Raw genomic sequence first — 11,805 nt, 5'->3', positions numbered from 1 at the left:
TAATATAATATTGAAAGTACAAAGACAAAACATTACCAAATACCAACCACAATTTAAAGACTAATTCATGAATGTTGGAGGATCAAAAGTGATTCTTACTCTACTTTTAAAAGAAATATTTAAAATGTAATATCATATATACTTTCAACTTAAATTGATATTATGTTTACTCTAGATTGTTTGTTAAGTATAAGATTCATGGTTAGATATAAGTGAAATATGTGCTATTTATTTATCTTTTTAAATGGTGACATTGAGCTAATCAATTTAAAAAAATTTTAACTATGAAAATGAATGTATGGTTAAAAAAAAAAGATGATTTCTAACAAATATATACACAATGAATTTTGCCAAAGCAGTTAAAGGTTTTTACATAACCACCATCAACGCTCTCAAAAACAGTCTCAAATGGAACACAAGATTGCATGGTGGTTGTGGGAATGGTTGAAGAGGGAGGAGCTAATATTTGTGAAGTTCAAGAATATGGAAAAAGATGACAAAACTTCACAAAGGAATGACAAAACACTTTGCATTTGGTTTAATCCTATTCCTATACACAAAATTAGAGGATTTAGAGCGAAAGGTTTAGAGCTTACATGAGCTTGTAGATATTGTTCTTTTTATATATCACAAAATCACCTTCAAGGGAATTTAGCAGAGCAACTAGAGATTCTTCTTCAGACCCTTTGAACTGCTCTATTATATTGTTGAGTGTAACCTGCATTATCAAACCATATTGCATTATTCTTCATTTAAACCGTGTTATGGTGGAAGTTCAAAGAGGGTTTGGAAGGATTAGCATAAGAGAAAAAAGAACACATATTTCAGACTTCATTTCACTTACCCCATCATTGTTCTTCAACCACTCTACTAGCAAGCTCTCGGTTGCTTTTACCGGAACCCGACGTTCTTCCTCCAATTCACAGACTTTCTGGCGCTTTAATGAGACAGAAATTTCCTCCTCTCCATTTGATGGTGTTTCAGTTATGCAAGGCTCTTCTTTCTTCGGTAACGAAGTTGGACTCCCTGAAAACGATGACGTACCGTTCATGGGTTCGTCGGTTTTTCTATCCTGGTGGCTGCCGGTTAGGAGGCCTTCAGGGGACATTCCACAGCTTTGCATTACCAAACAAGCCTTGATGTGTGCATAATTTATCTGCCATTCAAATACCAACTTCCAGTCATACGGACGAAGGAGCATTCAACGGAAAAATAAAAAAGTACAGGCATAAAAGGAACAAGGAACTTGAAGGCATGGAGGACTAAAGTTAAGAAACAGAAGGCATATTTTACAATATCCAACTCACTTCCTCTGGTAATTCATCTTTTATAGCCTTCAACTTCTCAGCAGATCCGACCTTCATAATAGCAGATTGAACGTTGGAAAATATCCGACATGTAAGTCCAATCTCATCACAGAATTTGGTCCAGTCAATTGCATATCCTTCCTGGACTGCATCAAGAATATACCCAGAAACAGTAGTCTCTTTGATGGGTGCTGATCTACCAGGGAAGTTCTATTTTCCAAATAAATAATGATATATCAGAATAACTTAATGGGAAAAGAGAAATAGCTCTAGACGTTTAAAGTAACGAGTGATTCTGAACTGGTTAAAATCACTTTTGTTATTTTCAAACTCACTTTGGAATATGCTTTTAATCATTCAAAATCAATTTTGATAATGCAAAACTAAACAATAACTTGACTTGGCATGACTAAAAGCAAGTTTCAAAGTGATTTTGTACATGACAAAAGTGATTTTAACCATTTCAATATCACTCTCAAGCATGCACTAAACATAGTAAGGGCGAGGCTTGTATAATTTCTAGAATTGTAAAAAGTGCTTTTTTGTTTTCAATTAAATGCGTTGTTCAGAAGTTTTGTGGTGTTTGATTACAAAAACAAACGTGATTTCGAAAATTCTAAAAACACTAGAGTGCTTAAATAACACAAATCTCAGTAGCCAAAATCACTCTAGAAAGGTTGTTTCTTTTCATCAGGCAAGCTTCTTTCAGGTCAAAAGTATCTAAAGTCAGAACATTGCAAAGTTGCATTTGATATTTGCAACGGTCTAAGCTGATTTGAAGTTCATTTTCAAGCTTATATACATGGGTGAATTTCAATGTGTGAATAAGCTTGTAAATTGCTAGCCTGCTACCATGTTCATCTTCACAAACCTTTTTCCCTCAATAACTTCGAGGAAAAGAAAAATACTTACAGCAATTTTCTGTATTGAGAGACCATCTTCATGCCACATTTTCCAAGCTTCAAACTTTGCCGGAGCCAACGGTCGCCATTGGTTCGATTCTGTATAGGGTTTTCTCGTTGTAGTACCTTGTCCATTTCCTTCTTCTTTATATTCACCATCCAGTGAAAGTCCGACTTCTTGTGATAGACGCTTGACTGCTTGAAGAATTAGATCTCCGTGCATTTTTAGCAGATGCTGTACCATTATTGAAGTTCATTACTGAATTGTCTAATAATCATTTCATGTCAGAGAAAATAACAATCCCACAACTTTGCTAGTTAGAATCTAATAGCTGAAGCCTGAATGTGCAAGATAATGGAGTCGAACTCTGACTCTAGATGTATGAAATGGATCATACAAAATATTGATAAATGTGTATTGAAATTCAATAGCAATTTATAGCAAACTAGCATAGCACGTGTATGAGGTGTTGACATTCGAGTAAGAAATCCATGTCGAACAAGCATACATAAATACAATGTTAATGACTTCTTTTCAACCCCATAGAAATTCAAGAATATGTAGTCGTGTAATCGTGACGGACATACCTGGTTGACACCATCAATATTTGCCAATCTTGCCTTGGTAGATGGTCTGGTCAATGCAATTCGTTTAACTGTTTGATCACCACATATGGCATACCTGCAGAAAGGAAGTATTGTGATGGTCTGGTCAATGCAATTCGAGAGCTCCCTCCACTCCTACAATGCTAAGTGAGCTACAATTTAGCAAAATAGCAAAAAGATGCCTTCCTCCCTCTCCTCACTCACCCAAAAACCTCCCAAAACGTACTAAGTAATGGGACCATATGGGCAGCACAAATAACAGTCCACACACATAAACGTATAAATTCTCTCATGTATTTACGTGATTCGGTCCCTCTCGCTTTCCTTTCTTCTTCCATGTATACACTTGAGTGATTTGGGGTCTATCATATTGAAAGATCAAAGACAAGAAAGGTTTTCCATATAAACCACATACATACAAACAAATCCACGATGGAGTAAAATGCTAGTTTTCATAATGAGCAGCTTAAAAGTATTTGCAGAACCTACGGAGCAGTTCCAGCGCTCCTAGCAAGCTTCATTCTCTCTTCTAAAAGCATTTGAAAGAGTTTTTCCTCAGCCTGGGTAGAAATAATCAAGCAAATACAAATGGAACGATCAAAATATAATAGAACTGAGAAAGGTAAAAACAAATAAACAAGGAAGGAAATACGATGGTTTACCTAATTTGTCTACCATTTAATTATATGATCAAACATCATAAGAGAGCCAGTGATAACATAGAAGAGTAAGCCAAGAATTGCAATATACAAAGAAAAGAATAGCAAGACACGAATGATTTACCGAGTTAATAAAAAGGCCTCACGATATACTCATTCAAAGACAAGCATGCAGCAGGAGAGAACCCCAGTGGGAAAGGTTAATTGGAGCAAAGAATATAACAAATAATGACAATTATCTCCATATAACACTTCTAATAACCAAAACCATGAGTACTCAACATAATTCATGTGCAACTTAACTATTTTCAGAAAATAACTATCTCAACCCATCAACATTTTGACAATAGGAAACGGGTAAAATAATATAAATAAACAAGGCATGAATAGGCAATTAGTATTTAACATGCAAACCTCTGAAAGTTCACTCTTCAAAGTAGCCAAATTCTCCATTTTCCCAGATTCACTTAATGCACTGTCAGTTTCATTCTCACCAATCATTTCACTCGTCACCGGCAAAATTAGAGGTGGTTGACAGTCATGTCTGGCAGAATTGAGAAATGTTTCCCCTTTTGCACTGATACTATTGTTAAGAAGGAAGGATTATTCTAATTGTCAGTTTCAAATTCAAATAATTTGAAGAAAATGGGCTTAATTGGACAGGAGGGGAGATGTTTACACAAAAGCATTAGCATTCCTATTGATAAAATTTGAAATGGATGGATAACTGTATAACTCTGAAGTTAAGTAGCAGAAGTAAAAGATTGGGTGAAAGTAGATGACCCTATTGTTCTGTAAACATCCCGTATGTTCTCTGTCAAATAGCCTGCACAAGAATACAATTTTGTACACAATACGTTAAAACTACAATACAAAAAGAAGCAAGACAAGCAATTCTAGCCAAAAATAAAAAAAAATTAGACTAATATAAGGTCAATGAACACTGGATTTGTAAGTTAAAGCCTGCTATACATGACAAGCCAAGTTTTGTTTTGTAAGTTTGACAAAGAAAACAGTCGGAGTTGGTTTTATGATGAATATATCTCCTTTTTATCAGATTTATTTAACTCAAAGGAAAACTCAAGTATCCGTTTAAGACACTGCCTGAGTATGACAAAGGAAAATGCCTGAGTTTTTCAAGTACTTGAGTTAAGAATGTTGCATTTAAGACACTGCCTGAGTATGACAAAGGAAAATTCCTACAATGCTCAAGTACTTTTGGCTGAATCCCCATCTAGATAAATGCAATTCAATTTCCTTCACCTACCATTAGAAATTAGTTGACTAGCTAGCGCTTTCCACCAATTTGATGAGTATTCTCTTCCAAGGCCATGAAGTGGAAGCTTGTCAAACTGAGCATCAAGTATCTTCTTAGCCTGCAAGCGCATGAAAGAATGTTAGATTAAGCAAGAAGTAAAAGTCAGAAAACAAATGTGCATTATGTTATAATGTGATCGTTCCTTGAGCAGCATATTGTTTTAGAAAATTTCACGATGCAATACCACAAAGGGGTCCTCTATCAAACTACAGGGCGTGACAGCCAGGGGATTGAATGAATTGGAAAAGTAGGATAATCTGTGTTTCAGAAGTCCCAAAGTTTCATATAGCACAGACACAGAACTTACTCTAGATCCACGAAGAATATCCACAGGCATGTTCAGTCCCCATTTACTCCTGCATGATTGGATGCAGGCCAATAGAAGAAATGCTTCTTTTGACATGTCACGCTCCTTTTTTGAGATTATGCAGTTATCACAATTTCCTGCCAGAGGCGTTGATAAGACAACTAAATAAAATTCCAAAAGTGCTACATTCATAAATAAACAAAATATATACACATTACAAAAGAATCGATCATGCCATCATCAAACAACAATTTCCAATCAATCTATCAATAACACCAAATGAAGATATTTAGTTAGGCATTGTATGATTATATCTCCAGCACCACATTTAAAGTGAAGAACAAAAGAAGATCAGGAAAAATCAAACACTCAACCTTTGGAGTTTGGAGAAAAACAAATACCATTAGAAGGCCCAGATGGAGGACAACACTCACCAAGGAAGGAAAGAATATGTAGAAAAAGCTTAAGAGGAAATTTTAATCGATCAGGAGGATCGACATTTCCATTTATATGCCTGAAGCCAAGGGAATATCCTTAAATACCCTTGAGACACCATGAACCATATATCACCTCGTCCCAAAAGGGTGATGGTCATTTAACCTGAAGCCAAGGGAATCATAAGAAATTCCCCACGTTGACTTTAACATTTTTTATTAAAAAAGAAAAATCAAAATCAAAAGCACAAAAGAGTTTATGCATGGGGCACTAAAGGAAACTTTGAAGTGAGCTCTTCCCCAACGTTTCCTGCAGAAAGCTCTTAGCCACAGAAATCTGCAACACATCTCTTTGTGTTTGAAAGGGCGGACAGTAAGTATTTTCTCTAGATGACGTTGGACTGGGAGATGTACACCATAGTTGAAAGCTCTTAGGTATCCAAATATGCAATAATAAAATACCCAACAAGACAATTCCCAAGAAACAGGGCAATGCCCTGAATTGGTTTATTTATATATACTTCAAGGGAAATACTACAATGGAAATCAACAGTACTCAAGAACAAGAGGATAATAAGAGAAATAACAAAAATGGAAACTAAGAACCAGCCAATTCAAGAGGGCCAGAAATCTCTCCTCCAAAAGCTGCTCCAGCTTTTCCCAAAATATTCCACACCCCTTAGACTCTCTTCCTTTCTGTTTTATAACCAATTTTGTGGTCCTCTCAGCAACCTAGTGGTCCCCTCACCTCCTTTTTCCCCAATTTCCATCCCCATGATTATTCCCTCCCTCACTTATAATTTTTGGTGTAATCAGGGGCTTAACAAAAGCATACACCAACAACCACCACAGCCTCTATATTAACGAGCATTAAACAAACCAGTGGTTTGGGGATCTTAAATTTCTGAGAAAGTTGAAGACTGTAAATGCTTCAGTCTCTAACAGTGTACAGAATCAGAGGAATTGATTGTTCAAGGATTAAGCACCAACGCACCATTTTTTCAAATGATTTATCCTCCTAAAGTATGAACTCTTCCCCCCACCAAAATTCCCAATAGGTATGCTAGTAAAGCATATTAACCACAATAGAGACAATTTTCCAATGTCTTCTGCAAATCACTTTAGAGCTTCACTCTTGTGCATAGGCACCATAAATACTGACAATAATCCTATGCTAAATGGTATAATCCTCCAAAACCATTTGGCCAAAAGGGAAGAATTAGAAAAGGAATAAAAAAAAATGACAATATGCTCTTTACAAAATAGAATGACAGGAACAACAATGAACAAAGATGTCAGAATCTGAAAAGTACTGAATGAAATTGAGACTTGATTACTGGAAGATAGTCATCAAATAAAACCGAGTACGACAAACCACATTTATCAGACTGAGATTTTTCCCCAAAATAACCGAGCAAGAAATTTCTTCTGCAAGTTGCTATGGAACAATACTGTTGCGCAGCCATCAATGACTCCATAATAGCTCTTCTTTGGTTTTCCTAACGAAAGAAAGCAAATACAGAAGTATCCAGTTCAAATTTTAAACTATATACACATACACCAGTAGGGAAAGTGAATTCTTCATCAAATACAATGGTAAGTAATTTAAGAATGAAAGCACAATTCATACAGTATGTGATTCACCACAGTAGAAGTCTGCTTTAGTAAAATCACTTCTCGTGTAATAAAGCCAGCAAACAGAAGCAATACCATCTCTACCACATCGCCCACTTTCCTGGTAATAAGATTCTAGACTCTTTGGGCAGCCATAATGTATCACTTGTCTTATGTTTGGTTTGTCAATGCCCATACCAAAAGCAATAGTGGCAACCATGACTTGCAGTTCATCCCTTATGAATAGTCTGATTAAAGAATAAAAGAAAAGGTGTTACAATCAGAGAACCACACAAATAAAAGGCCAAATTAGCTACGGTTTCCAGCATTATTGATTAGAGAGGGAATCGAATTCATCTCCATAGTCACCCCAAGCTAGTGGTATAACCTGTGGGATTCTGCACGTGATTTTTTGTCCATTTGACCATGATAGATTCCAGCATTAATCCCTGCTTCTTCAAGTGCCTTAAATATCTACAAAAGTTTGGACCGAAGTTCACAAAAAGCCAATCAACAAGCTCAACAACATAAACCTGAAAGTGCATCTTGCACAAATTGTGCCAATAGCCCACCATGAAGACATAAGATCTCAAAGAGAATTAACAATAATGAAACAATCCTGTTGCTTGATGCTCTGGATTTATCGTGCTTGGTGAGTATGCAAATATTTCTTTAGCTATGCTTCTTAAAATGCGGTGAACTTGGAAATGGCATTTGTAAGAACTAGAAGCAAAAGAATATACCTGCTCAACATCTTTAATTGTCGTGCAGTAAATGATAGTTGAACCACCAGAGGCTACATATTTAGAGATATCAAGCACAAGCTCGTTCATGAATAATGGACCACGATTAAAAGACTTGACTCCATAAAAAAGATTTGTCCGATCAAATGAACCAATGGTAACTTGTGGATCTTTCATCTTCAAAGAATTAATAATGTCACTCCGAACCCTGGAACAACATGTGAAATAAATACCCAAAGAATTCATTCCCCAAGAAAATCTATTGAAATAATCCAAGTAAATAATTTAGGACCATAAACATTAAAATTTAAAAAAAAAATAATGCAAAATATCAAAATTCTCACCAAATTATTAAATGGAGCTGTAGGTAATGTCATTGCTATGGCTTATAAATAGAATCGCCATACAGCAAACATATGTGACACACAAGAGTTCCACTTTTCTTCATCATGCAAGTAAAATTTCAATAAATCCAAGCTTTACTCAATTAGTTAACGCATATACCCTCAACCAAAAGATTAGAGGTTCAAATCCCCCGCCCAAAAAGAGGAGGAAATTTTCAATAAATGAAAGAAGAGAAGCTTTTATGTCAGACTAACAAATTCTATTTAAATAAATAATAGTAAGATCAACCTTCAAATTAAGTTCACCATAGATAGAGCCGAGTAAATAAATTTAGGACCATAAACATTAAAATTAAAAAAAGAATAATGCAAAATATCAAAATTCTCACCAAATTATTAAATGGAGCTGTAGGTAATGTCATTGCTATGGCTTATAAATAGAACGCCCCATACAAGCAAACATATGTGACACACAAGAGTTCCACTTTTCTCCATCATGCAAGTAAAATTTCAATAAATCCAAGCTTTACTCAATTAGTTAATGAATATACCTTCAACCAAAGATTAGAGGTTCAAATCCCCCGCCCAAAAAGAGAAAGGAAATTTTCAATAAATGAAAGAAAGAAGAGAAGCTTTTATGTCAGACTAACAAATTCTATTTAAATAAATAATAGTAAGATCAACCTTCAAATTAAAGTTCACCATAGATAGAGCAATGGAGTTCAATAACGACACAAACTATTGGGATGTAGTATGTGATAGCTCTGCTGAGGGATTTTTTCAGTCCAACAATAAAAACAAAGAACAAAAGCATTGAAAAGAGAAAAAGTAACAGGTGAAATTGGAAGAAATTTAGCTACCTACTTTTCAGTTGCAGTGGCAGTCAGGGCAACAAATGGAAGGCCTGGTAGAACATCGCGAAGTTTGTCCAGCTGTTTGTATTCTACCCTGTGACCAGAACCCAAAAGTTTACAGAACAATTAAGAGTACTAAAATGGAGAGAAGGAAACTTCACGCTCTAACATAAAGAAACAAAAAACCAACAATATGATTTCTCAGCTCGATGCTAACAACTTTGCTAAACAAGGAGCTCCAAATCTTTTCGCTAGCGACTTTCTTGCTGAAAAGTGAAAACTATACATCTAATTTCTTCTCACCTGGCTAAGGTGCATACCTTGTCCCGTTGTCTTTGGTACTTTTATGCTAATAAATTATTTTTTTCAAAAAAATAATATTCTTCCCTTTTTAATTTTTTCTAACACTGAAGCATAAAGCAAATTGCTACAATTTGATAAGAGAAATATTAATAATTTCCATGTACCTGCTTCAGTTGATTTTCCCTATCAACTCAGCCCGTGGACTTTTAGATTTGTTTTCTAACTTATACTCGGACACCACAAGTTGTTCGATTCTATGAGCTCTAACTCTCCTCATATTTATGTAATGCAACGATCCCATCAATGTGGAATACGTGCAGCTTCTATAAACCACACCCATTATGTTCTGCACTGAATCCTAACAAACCGTGTGATAGCACAAACCCATTCCTTAGAAGAAATTTTAAGAAATATGGTTCTTGATAAGCTGATGTGAAAATATGTAGACAAGAACAAGATATTGGGGACAACAAAGTAACATAAAACCAATCTCGCAACCAATAGACCACATATCTCAGGATAGGATCCATTGGAGTAAAGTTGAAGATTGTCAAATCCCTAATCAACACAAAAGCTTAAGTTGATAGGTTATGATAAATTTATTTATATCGATACTTTTAACACATATGAACGAAAAATGAAAAGGATCTAAGATTAACCTAAAATCATGCCCCCACTCTGAAATGCAGTGTGCTTCATCAACGGCAAACAAACAAATTCCTGCCTTCTTTAATTTTGACCAAAAACTGCAAAAGTGAAGTTCACAACATAAATAAAAAAAGGTGTTAATCACGACAGGATAGTAGAATGCCATGTATCATAACTCTCCATTTGAACCATCTTTGGCTACCAAGTAAATGTATATCCATTTCATCAGAACTACATGACATGGCTTCAGTATTATACAATCTATCCCACATGTGCAATTCCTAGATACGACAGAACTACTAGAATCTGTTCTAGTATAATGTAACAGCTAGTAATACCAAGCCATCCTTACAAGGATTCAATTGTATGAACATTGTTCCCCCTCGGGATGCTCAAGGACCATAATTTAAGTCTACAATTAAAATATCACTAGTTTTTAAGAAATACCTTTGCATGATTACAGAAGATCGCAACAAATAAAACTTATGATCAAACAGGACAGCAGATAGAAGGTGTGGGAATAAAATGGAGGCTCGGAAAGAGGCAGAGGGAGAAAAATAAAGACAGAATTAACTTTAGATATGCTCCAGGAATTTGTACCTGTTGGGAACAGAGCATGCCTTCTCTGGTGTCATGAACAATATATTATATTGACCATTCTCTGCCTTGGCTTGAACTGTGGAATCAGTCTGAGTACTTCCAAGGTACTCAGACTTGATGCCTCTTTGTTTTAAAGCCATTACCTACAAAGTCCACAATCCAAAATGGCTTAGGAAAAAGAAAATAGAAAAAACAATGGGTTTTTTTTCAGCTTGTACACACCTTGACTATTCTCACAAAAAGCAAAACAATGATAATGACAATAATCAATTACCTGATCTTGCATTAATGATATAAGAGGGCTAACAACTATGCCAGTTTTTCCAACAACCAAAGGTGGTACCTGATAACTTTAACAAGTAAAGATAAAAATTAATCACAAGTTAAACAAACAAGAACACGCAAACCCCAACAATGAAATGCAATCAATAAAACTCAAATGGTTAAGAACAAGCTACCATAAGGATTTCCCACTTCCAGTGGCCATGACAACCAAGCAATCCTTCCCTAGAAGAATATCCTGAATGACTTCTTTCTGATACAGCCTAAACGACGAGAATCCAAAGCAACTCTGCAACAGCACACCCATTACAGAGAACATCAATCAAACCATAACAAATTTCAATACCCACAAATTTCTTTTACAAATGCTGTCCTTATTGTTCACCCTTAACTCAATTACAAAGAAGTGCAAGTCCAGAAACAGCCATAGTAATAATCAAAACAAACATAACCCCATAATCAGAAACAAATGAAAATGAAGGAATAAGAACTTTTTCACCTTTAGAATGGTCTCCATCATTTGCCTCTGCTGCTCTTTTTTCCGGTGGTGTAGGCAAAACCGGGAGTTAAAGAAGACGACCAGGTTGCTTTCAGTTCTTTTGCGTTCAAGGGTGCCACACAGATTATAGAAATGATTCAGAAGTTTTTACAAATATTAATTATAGATGATGATGATTCCATTGTTCGATAGAACACCAAAGTTCCCGCCTTTTCGACGGAAAAGCTTTTTGGGCCTTAGAATGCCCCCTCCAATCCATTGCCATCAGACCGGGCCTTGAGCACAGAGCCCGGTTTTGCTTGGGTGAGGTTTTTTTTTAAAAAAAAAAAAAAAAAAAAAAGGATAATTGTAATCGGTAGCACTTTTAATTGAAAAAATTTCTAGT

At 35.5% G+C, this 11,805-nt stretch overlaps 1 protein-coding gene across 1 annotated transcript; it reads right to left on the bottom strand.

Annotated features, from left to right (window-relative positions):
• Positions 1-515: 515 nt before the first annotated feature.
• On the bottom strand, positions 516-11,591 carry LOC120074470 (ATP-dependent DNA helicase RecQ-like). The gene is made up of 20 exons (XM_039027604.1): positions 11,421-11,591; positions 11,098-11,210; positions 10,914-10,989; positions 10,640-10,782; positions 10,051-10,137; positions 9,099-9,182; positions 7,891-8,098; positions 7,536-7,621; positions 7,164-7,395; positions 6,909-7,032; positions 5,100-5,236; positions 4,742-4,850; positions 4,258-4,300; positions 3,889-4,057; positions 3,305-3,375; positions 2,798-2,891; positions 2,220-2,444; positions 1,308-1,517; positions 845-1,156; positions 516-718 (listed from the first exon to the last, which is right to left on the bottom strand). The coding sequence occupies exons 1-20, from the start codon at positions 11,439-11,441 to the stop codon at positions 593-595; spliced, it is 2,670 nt and encodes an 889-aa protein (XP_038883532.1). The 5' UTR covers positions 11,442-11,591; the 3' UTR covers positions 516-592.
• Between the last annotated feature and the right edge of the window lie 214 nt (positions 11,592-11,805).

This window comes from Benincasa hispida, chromosome 3, assembly GCF_009727055.1.
Source record: "Benincasa hispida cultivar B227 chromosome 3, ASM972705v1, whole genome shotgun sequence".
NCBI lineage: Eukaryota > Viridiplantae > Streptophyta > Magnoliopsida > Cucurbitales > Cucurbitaceae > Benincasa > Benincasa hispida.
This window is presented reverse-complemented; position numbering and strand designations above follow the sequence as displayed.